Genomic DNA, 25,925 nt, shown 5'->3' with positions numbered 1-25,925 from the left:
TGACTTCGCTACTGTTGCAGAGAACATACGGTCATTAAAATTATAATGAATTGGTGGCATCGCCATTTTCCTTGATAAAACGTTTCCATATATAAAAAACATAAACGTATCATAGCTGACCAAGGCAGCCATTACTTGACACAAATCTTCATTTATTTTCAATATAAAGTATAAAAAAATACCTACATCTTGTTTCCATCTAAAGACATGTTTCTATTGATAACCCTTTTAGGGAAGGGACTCCAGCATGTGAACTACCAGGGTTTAAATTTTTCTTGTCAAAAATCTTGTTGTATAGAAATTAAACCATTTTGCCTTGTAAAGATTCTTCAACTGAGTACTCAATATATCGAACGCAGACTTGGTAGTCGCAATTCTTATCTACTCGTCCGGAGTATTTCGTAAAAATATTTCAAAACTTGCGCTCTGTAGACTGAACACAAGAAAACATTGACAGATAGACAAACGAATAGATTGGAAGACAGAAAGATAATGTCAATTAATTATCTTGAATTGATTGGTATCATTAAGTCATTCTGAACTGTTTCATATATTCGTGCAAACTTAATATACCTTAATATACCAATTTAAATCCGTTAAATTAAACTCAGTGTATAATTTTAGTGTTTTCCTAAAATTAACAGATTATTGCCGCTGATCACTGACGTTGCGTCATTGTGATTCACTTATAAATATTCGCTGGAGAGAATAAGAAAAAATTATAATAAAATATAACAGACGAAGAATCGTCTCGTGTGGCCATATAATGTAAAAATAAGCAATTACAACACGCCCCCAATGTGATAACGCGTTATAGTACGCCTCGCAAGAGTAAATCTTCTCGATGAAAAGGTATGTACATTTGTTCATTTAAGAGCCAGTAAGTATAGCTTATTTGCAACAAGTATTTATCATGATGGAGCTGAGAAGCATACAAATAAGAATAAAAGCGCATTCAATTTTTTCATATATTAATGTTTACAGGTAGACATATTTATGAGTTTACCTTAAGGCGTTTACTTGTCTAAATTCTTTTACATTTTGCTGATGAAATGATTAAAAAAAAAACAACATTGTAATTATATTTTGTATCTTATTGATATCAAGCCAAGCCAAGGACTGCTCACTGTGGAGTCAATTTGAGGTTAATAAAAATGATTGAATGAAACTTAAAAAGTTTGTGAAAAATATTGACTTCATTGCAGGAGCGCGCTCCAGTAAATTCTAGCAAACCGATATACTTTCTATGGCAATAATATATTTGCGTAATAGATTTCTTCTTAATAAATTACAACTGAAAAAGGACATAGGCAATACGGCCAAGACAGAAATGGCGAAGATTGTTTCGAATATATAACTAAAGTACAGTAAGTACTTTACTTAGTACAGGCACAGCCATTCTTATAAAGGCATTCAGTGCGGGAAAGGTAAAAAATAAGGAAATGGGAACTTTTTTTTTAAGATTCATCACGCAGGAGATATCCCCTGCATGTGTAGAACGATGATGATCCGCAAGATGTGGGGAAAGAGATAGAGAGAGGCCTCATTTAAGTGGATGTGTGTACTATCGATAAGTGTTATGCCTTTACTATCTGCAATGAGCATTCATTATAATGGATCGACATTGACGAATACTGTTTTGATAGTCGCGAAACCCTATCTACCCGACTAGACGGCAATCCCGTTGCTTATTGTGCGTGCTTATAGAAATAATATCCTGAACTTTTTATTATTATGTTCTTTAGATATACTTATACCATATCGTCTAGTAGTGATTGGCCTTTCTGCCTTTTCTGATATTTCGAAAAACACATAATATCATAATTTCGATAATAATCCGTGAATCGTAAATGAAGTGATTACTGTCTGTACACCCTCTATACGTCACTAACAACATTTTTAAGTAATGTGTTTATTGCGATTGCGATTCTTTCAATTTTTCCGTCGCCAATAATAGGTGTTTAATAATAATTATATGTACGTAAATTAAAACTGTTGTGTAATTACTATCGAAGTTTAATTTTTCAATTACAAGTAGTTTTCCACTATAAATCTACTAAGCTGAAGGTGATAATTGATTTCTATTATAACAATTTCCTATTGAATTATTTTGATTAACCTTTCTAATCTCGTGCATAATATATTTTATTTATATTATTCCGTGCACTAACACCATTTAATTTTAATTAAATTGAATACAAATATTTTAACCAATATTTCTCTTAATATGCTAACTATACGTAAACTTGTGATATCGTGTAAAGATTAAAATTATTTAAGTCATTTGTTTGCGTTAATATTAACAAATTTGTACGTGGACCAAGTACCTGCGAACTATTACTGCTATCTTGTAAATTAATAGAGAAGAAATCATGTTAACTAATTCATTCAATCAATTAATTGATGGACAAATCATTTATTTAATCAAACCTTTTGTCAATTAATTGATGGGCAAATGATTTATTAATTCATTTATTGCCCTATCATCGGCATATAATGTTCAGAGACAGCCGATATTTATCGACAATCAAAATATAAAATTCAAATTTTTATTATCTGTAAAGATTTATTGTAGAAAACACTTTCTTGCATTAAGGGATTGCATTATTGCACATTAATTTTAATTACCGTATATTAAAAAGCTCATATATCAAAAAATTTTTTCATGCCGTCAGCTGAACTAAAAAAAGTGGTTAAGCTTTCCTTAGCTAAAACCTCGGATTTGAGTGCAAATGATTTTCGTAATACGTAACCCTATTTACCGGAACCGGACATGTGTATAGGTCTATATATATATATATATATATATATAGCATAGGATCCTCAATTCCTCGTTTTGAATAGTCGAGCGGTCGTCTTTCACTTATTAAAACCCAGCTTGAATTTAATATTTGCCTCATCTACTTGATATTTGCCCAGTTATGAAATCTAAAGGTACATCCTGTTTATCTATCTCCTAACGACCTCCGCTAAAAGAACTAAGAAGGCTTTTTCTAATATAATATCGTCAGCCTTAACGGTCTTGTCCGCTGCATTTTAGTCGCAGAAGAGGAGTTTTATGAAATCTCAAAAAGTAAGCAACTGAGACTGATTGTTGAGAATGCCTACTCTTCCGAATGCCGTCTAACTTCAAGATCTTGTAAATCCATATGAAACAAGAAAATCGGGTTATTAACTATCCGTGCATAATGTATATATATATATTTTTTCGGAGCTGTCTGTAGACCACACTTACACGTCTTAAAAACGTATGCGTTGCTTGCATCGGCAACTATCATCTTGAAAATGATGAAATTAATTGGTAAAATAAATCTTGGAGCAGCTATAGATGAATGATATTAAACTCGGATAACTTTGTTCTAATTTTTTTTTAAGAGATGGGTCTACCTAAACTAGATAAGGCTTTTGTAAATGCAATATTACCGATCACCAATTAACTATATGTATGTATGTATGTATGTGTGTGTGTATTTAATTATAAGAATAGGAAATGGGAGTTTAATGTTGATTGATACATTTTTTTTTTTTTAATTTAATGTACACTCAACCAAAAAAACTGGCGATTGTTTTACGCGATCATACAGTTTAAACTGGTTTTTATAGAGCTGAGCGTATTACAAATTCTTTTCATGTACATATGCATGTGTATGCATATATGTATATAACCGACATGTGTGTGTGTGTATGTGTATGTATGTAAGTATGTGCTTGCAATTACGGTAATTTTCCTCTTATATATATGTAAACAAAGTAACATAAAGATAAAAACAAAATAAAAATAAAAAAATTAAAAACTACTTGCATAAATTTTATATATATATATATGAACAATCTAGACACTATAATGTTAATAATATTCACTACAATCTGTAATTAGCAAATAAAATTCTTTGGGAATTTTTGTTTTTTGTGTTTCTGTTTTGCTTCTCTTCGCAATAAAACAAGTGCAGCGCAACATTCACGCATATGCATATGTGTTTATAACGTATAGAGGCAAACGTCATCAGAGTTTTAGCATTTACTACGTACTTGTGTAATCTGAAGCATGTCTTAATACATATACATATATATATATATGTATGTATATATCTATATATATACTCGAGGGTATGAGTAACAAGTGAGGATTACATTACAGATGGCTTTAAACGAACTTTGGAACGCGGTCTATAGAATGACATTAATTTTTTCAGCGCTTTATTAACATTTACAAACAAATTCCTCGTTGCTTGCCAAAAATCGCTTGGAAGTTATATCAAAACCAAAAAACTTTCGAAAATGTATAGCAACAAGTATGCGTCAATGTCCTTTCAACGATTTCTTTTCAAATTCGAAGTACAACAACCATCATCTGGCCAAGGGCGAAAGCAAAAAGTAATTTCAAAAGTAACATGAAAAAGGTGTTATCCAATTTCCTTCACATATCCGGCGAGCTCCTTGTGTGACGGAAGAACTTGGAATAATATCAGGGATCAGGCCTCTTCGATATAAAGGAATGATTTGAACAGTGAAAAAGTTGTTCATATATATGAAAGACAGGCGGACAGACGGACAGAGATGCGTTGATCGGTTTAGAAAGTAATTCAGTATAACAAAAGCTAAGTTTAGCTGAGGTTCATCTTCGTCTGGTATACATCCGCATCAACTTAATATACCCTTGCACCACAAAAAGTGTAATATATAAAAATAAAATGTCCGTCGCCTAAGGATATAGAAAAATAGGCCACAAAGTCCCGTGCGAAAAATGAAAACATCGCTTTGATGAGTCTCCTGCCCCTTTTCCGTGATGAATCTTTAGGAAAAAAAAAAAAAAACAGCAGAGAAAGGGGCTAATGTAGGCCACTATCGATAGATTAAGCCTGGATTTGTATTAAATAATTTTGCTAACAGACCGTGAAAAAACATTTTTGCTTGCCAAACATGCTTACGGGAATGTAGGTGGTAGCAGAGTCAATATAATTTTAAAGAATAAGGAGGATGGCTTTTATATTGATGAGCGTTAAGACGACAACAACAAAGCCATTAAAAGCGTACCTGCAGTAATCAATCTGTGATATTCAGAGCAATTAAATTTAAATAAATCATTGTTAATATTGTGCAATTAAGGCGTTAAGGAAACGATAAAGACAACAACTCTGAGAACTTAATTAATTACCTCAACTCCTTCTACTATGTCATAAGGCATTCAAGAATTCATTTCTTAGTGTATGTGTCTGTTTGGCTTTTATGTTAAGAAACACTTGTTTTCAATTAGATCTTTTATAGGAATCAATGCATTCTAAATTATAAAATATTATGAAACTCTTGGCGAACTGAACTTCTTACCTAAGAAATTGCGAAAAGTTTTTTTACATTATCATCTACTCAATGGTTTCGTTCTTTGTAATAATCTGCAAAGCGTACTGCCATTGCTTCAGGGTGTGGAAATAAAAGGTCTTGTAATATGTTTATAACATCACATCTCATATTCTATGCGAGATTATATCAAATAATTGCTGTAATAATTATTAAAATAAAAAAAAAAAACTTTGATATTAACTTGAGTTATGAACTTAAACTGCGATATGATGTCTGGCCAGCTATATTATAATGAACATGTAAAATAAAACTTTGTTTTTCTTCAAAGCTTAAACACTTAAAATTAATAGCAATATTATTAATAAAATCGTTGAGTGCTCGTTTATAAATTACATTGCTTTGCAATTGAAATAATAATAATAATAATAATAATAATATTAAGTATTGTATAAAGTAATTCAATTAATTAATGTAAACAGCTTTACGTCAACGGCGTGAAGAATCGTAAAATGCTTTTATTATTACTTAAATTATACCATAAACAGGAAAAAAAAAGAAAAAAACTATATTCTTACTTTTTAAAGCAAATTTTCAATTCGTTCTACTGGCTTATATATTAATTATTCCTTAACGATTTAATTAGCTAATAATTCGTATCGTAATTTCCAGAAGAATGCAAATCTTTCTCGTATTCGCTATCGACGAATAACAAGTTAAACAGTCCGAAGATTGGACAAGAACGACTCCATGATATACTGTACATTTAGAAAAATAGGGATTTTTTTTTTTTTTTTTAGCTTTTGTTCACTTGCAAAAATCTACTCTTCTTGAAAATCACTCTACATGGGATAATTTAAATTACGAACACACATATCTGCACTGCAGATATCAAGTTCAAGTTCATTTTTTATTTTATTTATTAAAGAACTTGATTAGCTTACGTCTTGGTTCGAAAGGAGTTAGTCAATTACTAATACACTGTTTAACGATAGGTTATTTAACAAAATCTTTGGAGATAAACTCTTCATTTCGATCTCACTTTCTCTCTCAATCTCTCTCTCTCTCTCTCTCTCTCTCTCTCTCTCTCTTAGGCAAATGACATTATCTTTCTACCTAAAATTTAGATTCTCAATCTATCTCTACAACATCTTTCAGTCACACGCGCCGAATCTCTTGATCGAACAAGTAGAATTTTCTACATCAGATAGGAACTTTTGTGTATTAATTCTGCGCATATGAGTGAGTCTTTGGTTGAACGTCCGTTTATTATCCGTTCAGGTTGATACTGCAACTCAATGCCTTCGATAGGCATTGTTCCCTTGTTTCCCTTAAGGGAAAATTGTCCGCATTCTTGAACGCCTGAATTTGTTGTTGTACATGATTTATACTAATGTAACTATGTATCAACATACATAGCATCTGTGGCTTTGAAGTTTTTAATAAATTTATATAAAAATAAAATATCAATTTCCTCTTTACGCGAGATAAACTTCAATGTTCTTAATCATTCTTCTAGAAATCGCTGCAATCTAGACATAGTTGTATGCCTTATAATATTTAAATTAATCGTAATGGCTGCTTCTTCTTTATTCGAGGCAAAAGGCAAATCAAACACTATACTCCAAAAACACGATGCTCGCTAAGGGAAATTACGATCGTTGTCGACACAATTCATATCGCACTTCGTATAATCGTGCTTACGTAACTGCTAATGAACGGTGCAATGCCTTATCCTGGTGAAAGAGGGAGACTTTGTTATATAGGCCACCGCATAACATTGAATAACATAAGTCTATTCGCCCCTTTTGAAGATAAGTGATGAAATTGATGTCACGTGCATCCGAGGAAGGCTGGTCATATTCGCGGCTGGTCCGGTCGATGTTTGTATCCCGGCTCGTTTGAATGCAATCACTTGATCGATTCTCTTTCGTGATCCCGGCGAAGAAAACTCAAATATCTTTAAATTCTCCATTGAAATGATCACATTAATGCGTCCTTGGTCAATCCATATTGAAACGTGTACAACCTCTTAGCCAGCTTTCGCACTTTCAATGCCGTACCTTGGATATCTACACTTTAAAATCTAGCAATCATCACTTGTGATTGTACACGACTCAGGGACTCAGTATTTAGTTCTTTTATTTGACAGTGTAGATACTGCACTTTTTTTATTTATTTATTCTTTTTGTGGTTTAGCATTTCAGAAAATAATGTCCTACCACAACAGTAAATTAAGTTTTTTTTTTCATTTTTGAAAGGAACACAACCAAAGTTATTTACTTTCAACCGCTGTCAGGCATCTTGTTCAGCCTTATTACATGTGACGTATGGTTGTCTGAAGGTTTATTTTATCTGATATTAAAAGAATACTTTTGCTTGTCTCTTCTTTTCTTGTTAGGTGCGATTTATTGATCATACACTATTGTAACGTTGGCGTAGGGGATACATTGTCTTAGGTATGTTGTGTATGTTTTTGTGAAAATTTACAGAATCATGTAAAATACTTGTACTTGTAAAATATGAATAGTGTGAGCGAATTTATCGATCGATTTTTATATATAGATGTTCAAATTTAATCTGAAAGTATTAAAAGGGATTTGAATGCAATTCCTTTTCAAGTTCAAATTTTGTGACTGAGTTAGTAGTTCTAACAAGCGGACAGCCAGGTGTGATTAAATCGATTCCATTATGTTCATTAGGGACTCGCTTACTCCGATTCGTAAATGTTACCGATTTCGTGAACTCAACATGTTCCTTGACCGAGTTTTCAACATTTTCTTAAACCGAATGTGAATTTCGGAATTGCTTTGAGTATTTCAAAAAAAAGGTATTGAAATCGCTCTCAGCATAGTAGTAAGATAATTAGCAAAGTTGCCTCTCTCTTGAACTTGTCTTTCACTGACTCAAGTGTTGTTTAATTACCTTATTTGAAATCTAAGTAACAGTCTTTCCTGTTAATATTACGATTGAATGACGTCGTTGATACGTTGACTTGAATTTCATTCCAAGATTTCTAGTTAAGGAAACCGCTGAAGTCATTCTAGTAATTTGAAAGTCACAAGTGATTTCCGTTTGTCAACAGTTATTGAGGTAGAGTGATTTTGATATGGACATAAGTCCAGGTTTTCACGATAACAGTGAGCTAAAATATAAATGTTCGCCAACTTTATAAAAATACTTAAAAATTTACAAATCAAGAAATTTATTTTAGGGCATTCACACGGTTTAATGGACTTTAATTCGATAAAAACTTGTTTGCCTTGGAATTGACTGTAAACTTTAAAATGCCAAAAAATTTTTTCAGAATAATGAAAGAATTGATATCCATCCGGCGGATACTTAAGTGATATAATTAACTTTAAAATGTCTTGCTTTCAATGCTATTTAATAAGAAATAAAAACAAGCCCGACCATATTGTATTCAGTTTAAGTCGAATCTTGGGTACTCGCTTATCCCAATATAATGCAGATCACTTAACGATTAGTTAATTATGAATAATAGTTAGTTAGTTAGTTATTTAATATAGAATAATAGAAGTTATTTAATCTGCTACTGACAAAAATATATAGCCTCAACTATTATGAGAAGAATTAGTCCATATTTCCTTTCTTTCCGCCACTTAAAGACAAGACGAATTAAAATTCAGTGCGATATCAAGATCGATTGTCTTGTATGACTATTCGAAATAAATTTTGTATACTTTCGTACTTTGATGCTGTCAATATAAAATAAAATATTAATTAGTCACGTAGAAACTATGTCAACAACAGTGTACTTGAATATTCTTATAGATTTATTAAAAAAAAAAAAAAAAAAAGAAAAAGAAAAAAAGAGCTCTTTATAACCAACCAGCTTAACTAGATAAGTTATTTTATCTAATTACAGTTAAGAGTAATAATAAAATTTAATTTTAAAAATTAAACAGGAAAAGGCACGATTTTTTAATAGTTGTCAAAATTGTTCATATTACGAGGGCGATACAATAATCACTTAATTAGTATTTTTTTTTAATTTTTTTTATTTTTCGATTTTTCGATTTATTTTTATTTGCTTTATTTTTAATTCCGAGTCGCCCTAAACTACATGAAGTATGCGTTAAAGCATATACGACTAATGAGGTTATTTATATATCTCCATGGGGAGGCTTTGGAACTATTAGCGTTGTAAAGCTTTAGTGGATCTATTATACATTCTATGTGAAAATATTTGCTAGACTAACGTCGTGTTAACGAGTTAACTGTCTGTGACGATAATGTGCATCATTATCGGTCCATCCGTCCTTATCGGATTTCTAGTTAAGAAAGTCGCGCCAGCACTAGTCACTCTCACCACCCCTCTTCCTGATCGCCATCGTGTTCGCACGTATAGCAAACAACTTCTGAGTAATCGGTGAAAGGAGCAAAAAAAGTAGAACTTCTTACCACAGTAACGAGAATGGCATCATCGCAGAACATACGAACATGTTTGACAACAAAGGTACTATAATTGAACCTATTCCATCTGTACGGCGAAATAAACAAAAGAAAGGAATGGACCAAAAGAATTGCAAACGTAAGCTTTCTGATGTGATGGAATATGGAAGTATACTATATAAAAAATCTTTTGAAAAGTATTTGAATCATTTATATGATTACAAAAAAGCCGATCGATTTTCTAAGATATTAGATCCTAAAGAGAGGTCATGCAGCTGGCGATTGGCGAAGAGATTAACAGGGTAATGATAAGTTACTTATAAATCTAGCTATCTAAGCAGAATATTTGCGGAAGGCAAAAGTAGTTAAGAGAGTCGAGTCAAGAGCAGTACAAGAATTAACGCGTTGTCAACATAAATTCCTGTATAATAGATCTTCTAAGAATTGTAGATAAAACCGATACTATCCTAAAAATCACAATTCAACGGCATGAACTTAATTTCAAAAGAAGTTAAATAATTAACGCAAAATCATAAAAGACGGGTCACGTGACAAAAAAGGTGACCTATGGGCAGGCTAATGAACATTGTCCCCACTGAGCCGGAGATAGTCGTTAACATGTGGTGTTTTGTGTACAAAAAAAAAAAAAAAATAAATAAACCGATTTGCCGTCTTGCGCCTTCCTTAGATGACCAATACATCGCAATTACGAGCACATAGTTGCTTTCTATTCGCTTTAAAGAAGTATTTCGTGCAAAAACAATTAATATTTATTTTTGTTTTGCTTCTTTACGAATGCCTGGATAAAAGAGTTGACAAAATCTTTATAGTACAAAGAATTGCATAATTTTTACAAAACTAGTCTATAGTCACAAGCATATATGCATCCATCCATCTATATATGTTATACGGGAATAAGTAATACAATCGCATTTAAAAGCAAGCGCGTTAAGCATCAACATCTAATACTAAAGTAAAAGTATTTGAAAATGCAACCAACCAAAATAAGCCTTTATACGTACCTACGTTATTCATCATCGCCACTGACGTTATAAACATCATAATCAACATCAAGTTATACATTGTTAACATCATCATTATCATCGAAAACTCAAAATAGAAAACAAAAAAAAAAAAACCAAAAAACCTGAACAAGTTTTGGTGTTTATTTTTTAAACACACTAATAAAATATTTTTTTTTTTTTTTTTTTTGTTTCCTACACCAATACATTGAACCATTTTGTAAAATCAATTGAATTCAACTTGACCTATAAAAGAAATATTTTATGCTTTTGGGGCTTTATTGTGTTGGTTAAAAAAAAAAAAAAAAAGGAAAAAAATACAAAATAAAAAAGCAAAAATAATCAACTAACAAACTCCTAGAGTTACTTACTAAGCTTTTTTAATATTGATTGAGGAGGAGATATGGCATAAAAAGAAAGATAAAAAAAAAGAAAATAAAAGAGAGCGAGAGTAATTATATTTGGTTCGAGGCGACTCGTGCGAACCACCTTAGCCTTTTTGTAATGATATTTCGATATGAATTTTAACACCGGACTCTTACTTGAGAAATAACAACAACATAGCTAAGGAATGTATAAGTTTCTTGTATATGTAAACTATGTTGTGAATTCTAGTGAAACCTTCATTTTATATCTCCGAAAAATCCCAATTGCTTCATCTTTTTTCGCTAAGAAATTTTTTGCCTTGACAGATCTACATCAGTCTCAAAACAAAGGCCAAACGGAAAGATGGCATCAAACCTTGAAAATTGCTGTCAAATGTTACACTGACACAACACAGGTCGCTAATACTTGCTGGGATTTCGTGGGTCAATAAACGCTGATATCAATTACGTACTTGCTGAGCATTGATACAACTTTACAACCGATTGCTCAATGCGTTACTGAGGAGACTTACTTGGCAAAGCACGGCTAGGTAGAAAAATTATACGAGAATATGCGAAACGTGCAAGATTGCGACGTAAGTCGACACGGCAGTACACCTTTCAAGATATGAGGACCTATTTCTACCTGTTTTTAAGGAATGATTCCGTTTTAAAACACCTACAAGAGCCCTATAGTGGATCTTACAAAGCTATTAAACGGACTGTTTGAAAATGAATTACAATGAAAATAAATAGCACAGGAAAACCGATGTCATTTGATTGATTGAAGTCAGCGGGAACACGAATGAATTCATCTTCCGAGCGGGGAAGTTATAGGTTCCAAGGCAAGGTGTCTTTACACATATATATATGTATAAAAAATATACATAGATAAAACATAGATACATATGTGTATATATATATACGCATTTATACGTATTTGATTCTCTCTCCCGCCGAAAGCCTTCATTCGAGATATAAGGTGTTTTGGTTGTTTGTGCTTGCAACACCCAGAAAAGATATCCAAAGTACGTATGCACTTCATTGGGGCTTTTAATGTGAGAATGTCTCTCTCTCTTCCTTGGGCTTCCACAGGTTGATTTTCACCTTTTTAAATCTGAAGTTTCTTCTTCAAGACCAATGTACGCCTAGTATTAAAAAGGTGTAATTTTAACCTGCTCTAGGTACTTTCATGATAGTAGTTTTGCAGAAAAGAGTACAAGGTCAAGAGGGCTTTAAGCTGCTTTTGAAAGCGGCGCGCGTAATAACAAAGGCGAGGACAAAGTTCGGATGAGAATTAATTAATTTGTTCGTTATTCATTCACTAACTATAAGCTTCGGACTATTTCTGTCATTCTTTGGAACTTCCAATCGTTCGAAAAATCCATTTTAAAATAACTTCAACCTTTAACTATAGCAGCATCCGCGAACTAATTACTGTCGCCGTAAAAACCTCTTCAAAAAAAATTGTATTTCATATATAGAAGAGAAGAGCTGACCAGCATTTCTTCTTAGATTTCTTCTTGACCCCTTTCCAAATTTTTATATAATTTCAGTGCTACTTAGGTCTTTTCAAAACATCTGATACGATAGACTTGAGCATCGCATTTTTGCTTAAACTTCTTGCTGCTGCCAAAATCAATTTTGATCTCAAGATTCCCTTCCTGCAGACATTGTGTATTTATACGGCGTATGATATAATAAATGAAATGCTGAGAGATGAGAAAATTGCAACACCTGTGAATTGCTTATGCAAATAAAGCTTGAACTGTAGACTTGAAGACTTGAACATCCCTATCTCAAATGAATGTCTTAAAGCTATAGCGTACTATAAAATGAGTATGGGAATGTGGGAATAATTGTCAATTTTGAATTTCAAATTAGAATACGATATGTGGAATGAGTGTTGGTGGGAATTAAAATCCCACTTACCCACAAACGGGATGAGGAGGTATATCTAGCGAAGTGAATATGAAATGGAGGGACATAGATGTAACCGATGAGAGTTGAAAATCCATGTCAGAATATATTTCAGTTAAACTCGCTCAGAATAATTAGGTGCATGGATTCTGCGTACTTCCTTCTTCCAATTCAACTTTCAATTCTACAAATTTCTTCTTTCTAAACGGACGGATATTATTATAAGTTTAATAAATCGACAAATCGGACAGGTAGACGAGTAAATGTTGAATACCATATGCTGGTTAAGAATACTTATCTCTTGTCTGTGCAAAATTCTTTTGAATGTTGCGAGTGAAATATAGTATACTGTGCGCGACTGTTAACACAAAGCAATCTATCCTAATTGCAGCATCTATACGAATGTAGTGGGACGTGTGAATGGATGTTATGAATTTGTTTTAAATATAGCACATAAAAAATGCGCTTTTGACGTGCGGTGCAAAAATAATAATGAACAAAAGCTACTAAAATTACTAAATCATCATCAAACGAGAGTCGATTGCCGTTAAATATTATAAAACTTGTTCGATTTTTGTTGTTGTTGTTTTTGTTTAAAATTTATTTTATTATTATTACTCGCGGTGTGTGAAGTTTTTCAAAAAAAAAAAAAAAAAGATTGCAGCATTAATTTATTACATCTACTCTTGTTTCTTTTTCTTTTGTCTATTTTTTTGAATTATTGTATATATGAAGACTGTGCGTCTAAGTTTGTTGGTGTTTTGTTTGTTTAATAACTTTTTGTTTTTTTTTACTGTAACTCAAAAATCTAACACACATGTAAAATTTGATTAATAATACAATAATTTTATTGTAGTTTTTTTTTTCTATATTGTTCGTGTTGTTGTTGTTGTTATTGTTGTTATTGTTGTTGTTGTTGTTCTTTTTAAAATAAAACAAAATGTGTTGAAATTTGAATTCGAGTGTGTTTATGAGTTGTTTTGACCAGATTTTAAAGTCATCAGAGAATATGAACCACAATTTGGGAAGAAATTTCATTTAGATACAAAACACTTTCATACTCATAAGATACACATTGACCCTTGTACGAACATCTTCTGTCGTATTACGCCTAACTTGTTATAGAATAGTTGTAAGTAACCGCTCAGGTAATAGTTGATTGAAACGACCTTAAAATAAAAATTGAGCCAAATGTCGGTAACTGAGAGATAATTATCATCTAAACTTCTCATACATATATATAACACGCAAATGTTTACGTTGGAAAATAGGTCATTTACGCTATAGAAAAACAAAAATATATATATATATATAAATATATATGAAAAAAAAAAAAGAAAAAAAAGCTTGCGTGAAAAAACCCGCTAGGCTACGTCATGTCATCTCTCTTCTCTTCTCACTTTTCGTTTGCTACGTTCAATATCAGAAAATGCTTCATGAATACGATCGAAAGCATTGCACAGTGTAGTTAAGTTTGTCAGTTTGTGTAAGTCACATATACGAATAAGAAAAATCTCCCCTTCTCAGGTAACTGTTCATAAGCGGAATTGGATTTTCTATCGTAAAAAAGCCTAATTTTCAATATTTTATGACAAAAGTGAGTGCATAGGAGTATTTTATCCGTATCAAATATGGATCACATCTATCTATTCATTGCTGACTAATCCATGCAAGTGTTCTTATGACAAGTAGGCTCCTGCTAGGCGACAAGATCTCGATTTTAATACTTTGTGACAAAAATGAATTTTGCCAATTTCTGGACCACATCAGTTCTTTTGCTAGGTCCTTTCCCATATAAGGGCTGACATGTAAAGTGTGCCTCTATATGAAAGCAAGTTGCAGTTTATGGTCTTTTATCACGAAAGTAAAGGAAAAATGTGAAACGTTCTGTTTCCTGCTGGCCTTAGGGTGAACCTTAGGTATCCATCAACTGGAAACCAGTTTGCGAAATATAACGTTAAACGTGGACGTGTAAAGTGGTTCATCAAAAGTATTTTTACCTTGACATTATAGCAAGTCCAAGATACCATGCATTTGTCCACTAAGCATGAATGTGGATTAAGCGTTAGTGCTTAGTTTGTAAAACTTACAAAATCATTGGGCCCGCATTATATCGTCCTAAGTTTCGGTTAATGCGATTCATAGATATTTTTTTTTTTTTTTATATAACAAATCACTTATGATATGCCCTCTTCAGGTGTATTAAGTTAACAAGATACGTATGTACGGCGAGAAAGATTAAGAGATAGGTAATGGCCCCAGCCTGACATGTGTATGCCCGAACGATGTTAGACTTTTACTGATGTGTACTCACTGCAGCCACGACCACACATGAATCCTAATTAAAGTGTGGTCTGCAGTATTGTGGATTGAATCCGGGTATGCCAACGCGATAATCGCGGTGCTTAATTACATGTCAATGTGGTATCTATGTAGCCTTAAGCCGGTTTTGTAAATGGCGATATAAATGTTAAAGATATTTTTGTCCTTTCGCTCCTTCTCGCACGGTAACGGAAGTTTGCATAATGTGTTTATTTAAATGATTTGCTGATTGAATGTTTTATTATTTTAATTGATTTATTATTTGTGTTCAGTTAATTTCAAAACCCACTTGAAATATTCTCTTACAAAAAAAAAATAAAGAAGAAGAATAAGAGAAACACTTCATTTGTTAAACAAACTTAATCTTCGTTTTTATTGTATGAAATTCTGTGAACCCAATGCGATATGAAGATGTTAGAAAGAAAAAATTTCAAAGTTCGCCGAGAGTCTTCGGGGAGCACGTGATGTGAATTTATTCAAATTTTGTCGTTTTTTTTTACGTTTGTAAAACTTTTTTTTTTAACTAATTTAGTCAATTTTTTTAATATATTTTTACAATAAACTTTGAAACATAAATCATTTGATTTGTAATTAAATTCAAATTAACATCAATCAAATACAGTTTTTTCTTCGACTCGTCATTTCTAAGCTTTACAAAGAGTGTCACAATCTTCAGACATATTAGCCATTATTGGTCAACACCCAAGCAGCGAAGCAAAGAAAATTTCTCAAATCTCGCACAGCATCGAGTAGACAGACATACACATGAAAAAGAATAGTAAATATTTGGTGTTGTTTTTTTTTTTTTTTTTTTTTAAATGTGCATAAGTAATATGTAGTTATGGTTGAGAGAAATAATGTGCCGTAGATAAAACTATACATACAACTAACTAGTGGTGTACGGTGTGCAAGTCAATATGTGTGTACACTCCATTATCATATTTATGATACTACTATCGCTAGTCGTGATAATGATCATAATGAAAATGATGATTATGATGCTGATGAAGATGCTGATTGTTCATCAAGCTGATGTTGTAAGCTGTATATGAATCGCATAAAAACAAAAAGTTAAAAAAAAAAAAAAAAAAAAAAACAAATGTATGCGCACATGTATGTGCTGGCCTGGCTGTTTTTGATTACAAGGCCACTGCGCATACTTCTGGTATCTCTTCAAAAAGATGTTTATTTGTGTTGTTGTTTTATACGGGAGTGTATGGTTTAAATTTGGCAGCTTATGCTTATAATGACAATAACTGGTATATTATTTCTCATCTTGTAGCCCGTTAATGTTACGTTTTTATATGCTCGTGTATGGGTCTTTTTAACATGATTTCTTGTTTTTTATTTAACCTAAAAGAAAAAAAAAAGAAAAAAATCCGCTTAAATTGCGGGAATACCTAAAAACAAAAAAGACCTAGAAACCAAGATAAAGAAAAAAAGTAGTTATTAGCATATACTGTCATTATTATATACCCTCCTGTCTACTCAAGTACATAGATGTAACGTACGTAGTAAATGTAGTTATATCTGTCACTATCTCGTAAGTCCTATTCAAACCTTGGCTTTTTTGTTCTGTTTTCAGTTACTCGAATACAAGTAATAAGTAAAGCAATCAAAAAGATCAAACTATTAGTTCCAGTCCAGAAATATCTCGAGATTTTTCCCGAGATCAGATAGCTAGACAGACAAATGGGGGTAAAGAATATATATATATGGTTAAGTAGAGCAGGCTTTAAGAAACCTAAGCCCTAAGGGGACAACTTCTGACTGGCAAAAAGAAAAGTATGCATACAAATACGAATCCAAATTGATCACTAAATCGTTTTGAATGCAAAGCGATATCATTGAAATCGTTCAACAAAACGTTAGTTCAAATAAAAAAGAATAAAAAAAAAAAAGTAATAATAACGGAGACAAAGAAAATGAATTGTCTGCTGCGATACTATGATATATTTTTTCAATATTTTTTTTTTTTATTATTTTTTTTTTTTTATATTAAATCTACGAAGGTTTATATCTTTAAATATTTTTATTATGTTCCCGAAAGTAATTAAATTTTTTTTGATTTAAGATTTTAACGATAAAAAGCAAAACCATGTATCTTAACAATTATTAATAGCTCAACTAAGCGAATAAACAGTTATGTTGCACTCTATAGTCAGTTTGAAAAAAACAAATACATTCACTACTTCCGGCTGGAGTTGGAAATTTCGCAAAGTACTTCTCAATATCTGATGGTCTGCAACATGTAGTTAAGTACATGAGTCCATGCGGGTAAGAAAAATGTGAAACATTTCAATAGTTAAGGTGTTGTTGCGGTAAGATAGAACCATCTTACGATGAATGAATGCAGTGATCTTAATTGGTACAATTCGTCGCCATTAATATTGAACTTTGTTAGCTTAACTTATTTCGTTGCGCATTACGGGGAACTCGAGAAGGAGCCAGTATGTGTTGATGCAAATCAATGATTGCCAATTACAATAAAGAATGTCTACTAACACTGATTGGAAAAGGGGTCAATCGACTTTGCTTAAAAGCAGTCAGCATCTCTAAACCAAGCAAAGCCAGCTGTGTTGGTCATTTTGTAAAAACCGCCTTTCTATCGATCTGCTAAAAACTTCCACAACATTTATGGCTTTTTTTTTTTTACTAACGATTGTGTTGCATATGAATAAATTAATATTTATTGGCTTTAATCAAATTAAATAAAACTATGGAATAGTGTAACTTATTTCATATTTGGTTAACGACAAGAGCTGTGAACTGTGAAGTGTTCAAGTGTCATGGGTATCTTTTGAAAATGTCTTTAGGTCTTAATTGAATGAATTCAAATAAATGTACAGATATATATATATATATATGTAATTAAAAAATGTACGAATGCATGAAAAAAGACTGCCAACTAACTAACGATCTCAAAAATCGCTGATATTGAAAGAGAAATGCTTTTAAGGCCAGTGCTTAATTCTTAATTGCATGTATGTAAAGCACGCATGGAGTATTCAAAATTCACTCCAAAATGAATATAGAGATTTGTTGCTGCCTTCGTAATTTAATAATTCATTTATATTTGTTTTGAGCAAGTTTTCAAAAATGAAATTTTTTTTGTGATTGTCGTTGAATTAACTTGATTGAGTATGAGTTACCCAGGCCAACTGAGAGCGGAGCTTATAGGAGGCAAACTTAACTTTCTACTAAAGTTGTCTATGAAAGAGAATATTCATTCATTTATGAATGTATGGGTGTATTTGAATGTGTGCGTGTGTGTGTGTGTGTAATATACTCTAACAGTGCACTTACCATCATTGCCGATTATGATAAAATCAAAGCGAAAATTTATTTGATTACTTCACTCTTCATGCAGAAATGGGCATTGCAACGTTATTGGTGTGCTGTTGTTGTTGTTGTTGTTGTGTTATTTCGCGTTACAAACTTGATTGTTAGTAGCAAGTAAACAATTATGTGTGAAGTAAAAGCTTTAAGAAAAACGCATAAGCTTTTTTTCCTTTTTTTTTTCATACAGATATTAAGGTAAACAGGCTGTAGAGAAAAATGTATTACCACAAATGGAGGTCATATGTCTACATACGTATATGTTATCAATATTTGGAATAATAATAACATTCCGATTGTATTTCTTCCCTATTAAAGAGAATGGATGAATGCAGCAGGCATTGTCAATCTCGCATACAGAAGCTTTATATTCACTTTTAATTTTATTTACTGTTGTGTCTCGTTTTTTTTTTTGGTCGCCTTTTTTTTTTTTTTTTTTTTGAGAAAATTCTCACTAATTAAAAGCATGTTATTGCTTCAACGTAATGTCGAAATCTTGATTAGTATTTGCACCAAAATAAACACATACGCACACATACTCTGCTATATATATATATATATATATATATATACGCAGAGCCACAATTAAGTTATGGGCCAAACGTAAACAAACCGAAACAAGAAAAATGTTGTTGAACTAAATAAACGAGTAAATAATCGGCAGTGCGGTAGCGATGGTGGCAATGGGTATCGTTGCGCTTTTATATTCATTAACGGGGGAGAAGATAATGTGCAGTAAGTTTTCAGTTTTGCGCTTAAATATTTACAAGCACTCACACCATGAAGAGTCTCTCCAATAAATCTCTAATCGATTGGGATCCATTTGTTCATCCGGCTATGAATCGAATAGTAAAAGTTTCCGACAGGCAGCTTATTCGGGCTCGTAATACTTCTGTTTCGACTTCGATTTAAATATCAGAAGTACTTACTCCAGCAAAAAAAAAAATTAAAAATGGAAAAGGAGTACATTTTCCAAACATCCAAAAGAATTGATCTTGGATTGGTCCCTTGTGTAGCGTTTGGTGTTTTCAATTTTCACTTACATGGATGGGATGGGCTTTATAAAATTTTTGATTGTTCCTATTGTTAAGAAAAGTGGAAATCCTTAAAAAAAAAATTCAATTAAATTTCTAGGTCTGTCCGTCCACTTGCTGCAATCAATATCATATCGTGAATATTTCACTCATGATCAAGAAAATTGATTTCGAAATTTTCCTTTTCTGTTCTATTGCACTGTATATTAAAAATAAATTTCTCTACTAATAAGCATAAATAGCATTAAAGAGATAAAAATTTTGCTTTTTGCCATTAAATCATAATAAATAATTCATTACAGAGATCAATTCGTACTCCAATGTGAAACGTGATAAAAATTTATTTACAACATTTTTTAACGAAACAATTAAAATTTACTACATATGCATATGAAAATCGTTCTCTGCCGCAACAAAGGCTATCGTTTTTCTCGACTTAATTGATTTGGCAAGTGAAAGAAGCGCTTATATGAACTAGAAAATTAGTCAAGAATTTAAAACGGGCGCGCACTTTCTAGTTGAGAGGTGAATTCATTAAAATCACAAGCATATCATCATCAAAACATCAAAAGATTCGCTTTAACCGAATTGTAAATCCTTTCTCTTTTTAGCATAATTTGTGTTTGTTTTTTTTTTTTTTTTTTAAGCATGTTATACTTTGATAAGCAAAAACGTTTAAGTTCACACTAAATTTTGATTTCCGTATATATCTAGTATGAGAGTTTTATATATATATATATATATATATGTATATATGTATCTGACAATACAAGCGATGACAAGAAGACGTTCAACTCGTGATGAATATAAATATTCTTTTGTGTTATTTGTTTAATTCTTTTTTCTTTTTTTTTCGAATCTTTTAAAGTAACAATCATTTAAAATATAGTTATGTTTATTTTATTGTTGTCTTTCTCGTTTTCAATAAATTTTTTAAAACTCATATATTTATAATATATATATATATATATATATATATATATATATAATTTCTTTAAAAAATCTAGAATTTTTACTTAAATACACTTTAATACGAACTTTAAATATCAATTATTCTTATGAGTTAGAGAGAAAATAAAAATAAAAAAAACGCTTTGCTCTACGCGAAAACAGACGAAAACTCCAACTGTTTACGGTGTACTGTTATTTAAATCAATAAAATTATCTAATTATTGTTATTATTATCATTTTTTTAAATCCATTCAGTTTGTCATAATGTTTGCAACATCCAAAAGCAAGCTTCAGAGATGCTATAAAGTATATAATATATAAATATTTTTGATCAGCGTGAAATTCTGAATCGATTAAGCCATGCCGGTCTGTCGGTCTGTGCGGTTGTTGTTGCTGTCATGGTCGCAATCGAATTCAAATTTGACGGAAACACGGGAAATTTCTGCACGCAAAAGAGTGTACCATTGAGAACATCTCTGTTTTTTAAAAGAAATAAAAAATTGGGTTTCTGCCCCTTGCTTCTACACTATAACGGAAAAATCTTCGAAAATTTAAACATATATTCTATGGGCGTTGCCGTAGTAACTATCTAAAAATACAAAAATTGACTACGCCTAACGAACGTCCGCAGTAAATAGTGAAGTGAATGCAACCCTGTTTCTGTTCTGTAAGCAAAAATTCGTGGTTTTCTGCTTGTTACTCACACATTATGAAAGATAGGAGATAAGGTAAACAAGACAGGATACATGAAATGACTTATTTTACATATGTCAAATGAAGACATATTATCTGCCTAAAAACGAGTTAATTCCAAAACATATATGGTGGACACCACGACGGGATGGATTCATATCTTCATCACAATACCATCGATATGGGTATTAAAACAAAAAAGGCTTGGAGAGTAGAATATGAAAAGCTAAGTGTGTTTCTTGGGCATTGTATTCTGAAATGGTCAACTGGTTTTTCTGTATAGTTAGTTAGTTACTGGGAAAGTGATGGCGACGGGTATGAGAGATTCGATCACAGCCGAATATAACTTTCTTGCTTGTTTTTTTATTTTTTTTTTTATAACTTTATAAAGTATGCGTGTTTACACTTGAAATGTTTTGTTTGTTATATTGTGTCACATGTTTATAGATAAAATTTAGAAAGAAACAAAACGTTTATTATGATTATAACTTACACCCGCCCGCCCAACCGACGCTAGTCATCACCTCCGTGTGCTTTTTTTAATTTTTCTCTTTTTTCTATAAGTTTTTTTTTTTTTTTTTTCTCTTTTCTTTTTTAATTTTGTAATGATAAACATGCATATGTAGTAAATTTTAGCGCACTTGCATACTGTTATGTATAAGTAAGCGTGCGCTTGTACTTGTACTCATTCCTATCATAATAAAAACAATTGTATGGCAAAGTTATCATCAACTTTGCAATCAAATCGACTGATTAACTTTTATTTCCTTTAATAATGATTTGTGTTGTAGTAATGTGTTATCATATTGTTATTGTTTTTGCTATATTGCAAGTGCATTAAGTAAGCTGCTGGTGCTGTGTATACGATATTTAATATGCTGTGTTATTGAAAAGTAAATTTACCTAATAACCTACCTTCAAAGTAAGGTGTTATTTACGCAGACAGTGGCCGTTTATTTTTGGCCGATTCTTAGGAAAATTGTTAGCCAAAGTAAAATTCATTTTTACTAAAGCTTCCAAACAAAAAGAAAAAGACAATTATAATATATAAGGGGAAATAAAAATCTAAGACATATGACTGACAAATAACAGCGCTTTAGGCTGAAAACTCTTTTTTAACTATTTAATTATAAAGCATTGTATTGGGTTTAAGGCTTTTTTTTTTTCTTTTCTTATTGTTATTGTTATTTATGGCCGGCCACACGGCTTTACACTGTTTCCTTTATGCAAACAAGACAGCAAGTGTTGGGAAGAAAATGAGGTAAAGCAGGAGGGAATTTTCATATGTTGTGTGTGTAAAATCTTCAAGTTGCCAAACTTCATTCGAAAAGTTAATTAAAATATTTTCATTTATGCCATAGTTAAAATATTTAAAAATTCTAACTTATCTATTAAGTTATGAGATATGTTGCATGTAAAATTTCTTCTTTCATTGTTTATGCGTATTTAAATTATGCGCATGTGCAAGTGCGTGCAAGTGTTTCAGCCATTTCAGCAATTTTCCATTATAGAAAATGTTAACCCACTTCGGCAATACTAACGCCACTCATATTTATTATACATGTAAATCATTTAAGGGGGCGGTAAGCAATGGTAATATTTTGCGCAAAAAAAAAAAAAAATCACTTTTATCTTATTGGCTTAAATGATGTCTTACATAGTTACGAATGACATAAAAAGACAATTATGGGTGTGGCAATATTTTAAATAATTAAAAAATTTGATTTATCGAAAATAATTACACACAGCAACATACGAGAACTTGAAACTTTACCTGCCTTTTGCTGGAGTTACGAATTTTCGAAACGGTACGCAGCATAATACCAACTATTTTTTCGTTTCTTTCTTCTCCGGCTTTTAACGATTTATCTTTAAAATAACATTTTCTAATAAAAGGCATGGAATATTTTCTAGAAATTAATTTAAATATTTTTTATTAAAAAAAAGGTCACCATTTTGCGAACAATTGTCGACATTTGACATCTTCATTGCAACAATCGCTAATAACGCAAAAATCGAAATCTTTAAATAATCCTATATAGATGTAGGAATGTGTAGATTGGATTGAATAATTTTTTTGTTGTTATTTGTAATATTCAAAACTGGTTCAGTTATACTGCTCGCTGGCAGAATCTCGCGAGAGTGGTTGCCATTTTTTAATATTTTTTTAAAATAATTTCCTTCCCTACTGCGTAAAGGTATGCTTAACAACATCCGCAAATGTTATTCTTTGTTATTAGATTTTGCGAACTTGATGACACAGCACTACTCTGTATATATGCAATGAAAAGCTAAATAATGTTAAAGTAAATTTAATTTAATTTACAAAATGAACGGCATTTCCTTTACGGCGTAACATCCTGGGTCTTCTCCACTAAGTTTCTCAGTCGTGTTGGTGCCTCCTGTGTTGGATTGAAGTTGGTACAGCGAATACAATATGGAATCTTATGTTATTTGATCAATTGCACAAAACCATAAACGTTTTCCTTCTTCCAGTAAGAAGCCATGCAGCTACGAGATACAGAACAAAGGCTGCACGATGAATGACACTCTAAATCGGGACCTCATAAAAATATCTGAAAGGGGTTAGGCAAACATGGGAAATTTAAATGCCATCAAAACACAAAGCTGTCCCCTAACGCATAGGAAAAATTATGAACAACCCATCTCTTTCGGTCGTGTCACTGTTGAAGAAGTGCCAGCTCTTGATGTGCTGGGCATGAAAAAACCAAACAATGCTCGTTTAAAAGTAAAGTTAAAATATTACGACTAAGCCAAAAAAGCAGAATTGCTCTATTAAGGACCAGACCTGAGTTGCCGAGACTTTGGACCGTATATTTTTTACATTCATCGTTAAGTACTACAAAATTAAACTCTTCTTACTTATCTACAAAAATATTTATACCGGATGGGATCGAAAAAATGGTCCCAACGCAATTAAATTTTCGATAGTTCATATAGTAAATGCCAACCTACTCCAAATTTTATTGAGAAATACTATAACACATATTTTTTTCTTTCAACGATTGAAATTTCATCAAAAGTTTTTGAAAATTTGCTGCTTAGCTAGCAGATGTCAGACGAACACGCTGATAGGTTTGAAGAATCGATCGACCTTAAATGCTTTTGGATGTTGCATACATCCGTAGAAATTTAATATATATATATATATAGTCTCGATTATGCAAGGACATATTTAAAATGAGAGAAAGGGTCAAAGTTTAAGATAAAAACTATGCCATCTATATTTCGAGTGAGAGAAGGTTTTCTAAAAAATTTTTGCATAAGTTATATTTTCTTTATCCCCGTCATTGGACGGAAGAGGATCAGGAACCTTGTAAAATGTACGCTCAAAGTCCTTAGTAAAACCCTTTGCGTAAGTAGTGCATCTTGTTGGACTCTTTAATTTTGCAAAGACAAAAAGGCAAAACGGGTAAGCAGAAATTTAGCTTAGTTGCAATTTAGAAGGAATTTCTTTTACTTATTTTTTAATTTCTACTTTTTAATGAACTGTTACTGCTTTAAGTGTTTTAAGTAAGCAGAAGTACAGCTTAGTTTGCAAGGAGAAGATTTCTATTTTTTCTTATTTTTTTGAAATTTTGTAATTTTATAAATAAATCTTTGCAAAAAGTTGCCAAGTAGTTGCTAAGTAGAAATGTCTTTGATTTATAAATCTTCATAAAAAACCTTATGACCTGAACATATACATTTATACATGATTTAACAAAATATTTTATTCATTTAAACGACTTAACAGGATTCAAGGTCAAATGTCAAAAGCGACATGTGAAAATTCTTAATACATGAACAAGTTACAACCTAACGCAATTACTCAAGTCCAAGGTATCGCGTCAAGTGAAACGAAATGATTTAACTTTTGATGCATAATTATAATTTTTCTTCAAATATTTTCTAAACACTTCACTTAATAGAATTTGAGAAACTTAACCCATTTTTAATAAAGCATTAAATTTTTTTTTTCTTTTAATGAATGTAAATTATTTTTTCTTTTAAGCCAAATTTCATCATATTTTTGGTATTTATTTGTTTAAATTAAACCTGATTTTTTTTTTTTTCTTTTTTTTCCTACAAACTCAAAAGATTTTTTAACTGGTTTTGAAAGAAAAAAAGAAAAAAAAGAAAAAATAAAAAATCGAAAAAACATTCATATATATACAAAATCTCTACACAATAAAGCACACATATCATAAAATTATATATATTTGATCAATGATTTTGAATGATTTCAACATAAAACTAATGGTCATTGTCTTTAATTAACGAAATAGAGGAAAGACACAAAAGGACAAATATTTGCATTTCGAATAGCATTTGTTTTGTTTTATTTATAATTTTAAAGGGGGGGAAAACCAATTCATTGCTTCTCATATGATTCAAAGGTGGTGAACGTTACAACAGTTGATAAAAAGACGGAATACATTTTTTAAACAAATTTCTTTCTAAAACAATTCCCCTAGAGAACCCAAGTTTATAAATGAACCTTGCAGATAATTTTTTTTTATTAGTAAAGTGCGGGTTAAAAGACCTGCGTCTGAAGTGACGATGGC

General features: G+C 31.5%; 1 protein-coding gene across 3 annotated transcripts in view; it reads right to left on the bottom strand.

Moving 5' to 3' along the window:
• The window catches only part of LOC119635178 (elongation of very long chain fatty acids protein), a 34,845-nt gene that overhangs the window by 7,825 nt on the left and 1,095 nt on the right, over positions 1 to 25,925 (bottom strand). The window contains exon 1 of one of the 3 annotated variants that reach the window (XM_038029822.1): positions 18,647 to 20,356. The exons of 1 other annotated variant lie outside the window; for it this stretch is intronic. In XM_038029822.1, the coding sequence (XP_037885750.1) occupies positions 18,647 to 18,652 (6 nt within the window). In that variant the 5' untranslated portion in view covers positions 18,653 to 20,356. Of the gene's footprint in view, positions 1 to 18,646; positions 20,357 to 25,925 lie in introns of those variants that run through there. One more of the 3 variants, XM_038029820.1, reaches the window with a different exon arrangement.

The sequence above is a fragment of the Glossina fuscipes genome, unplaced genomic scaffold, assembly GCF_014805625.2.
Source record: "Glossina fuscipes isolate IAEA_lab_2018 unplaced genomic scaffold, Yale_Gfus_2 3, whole genome shotgun sequence".
Lineage (NCBI taxonomy): Eukaryota > Metazoa > Arthropoda > Insecta > Diptera > Glossinidae > Glossina > Glossina fuscipes.
This window is presented reverse-complemented; position numbering and strand designations above follow the sequence as displayed.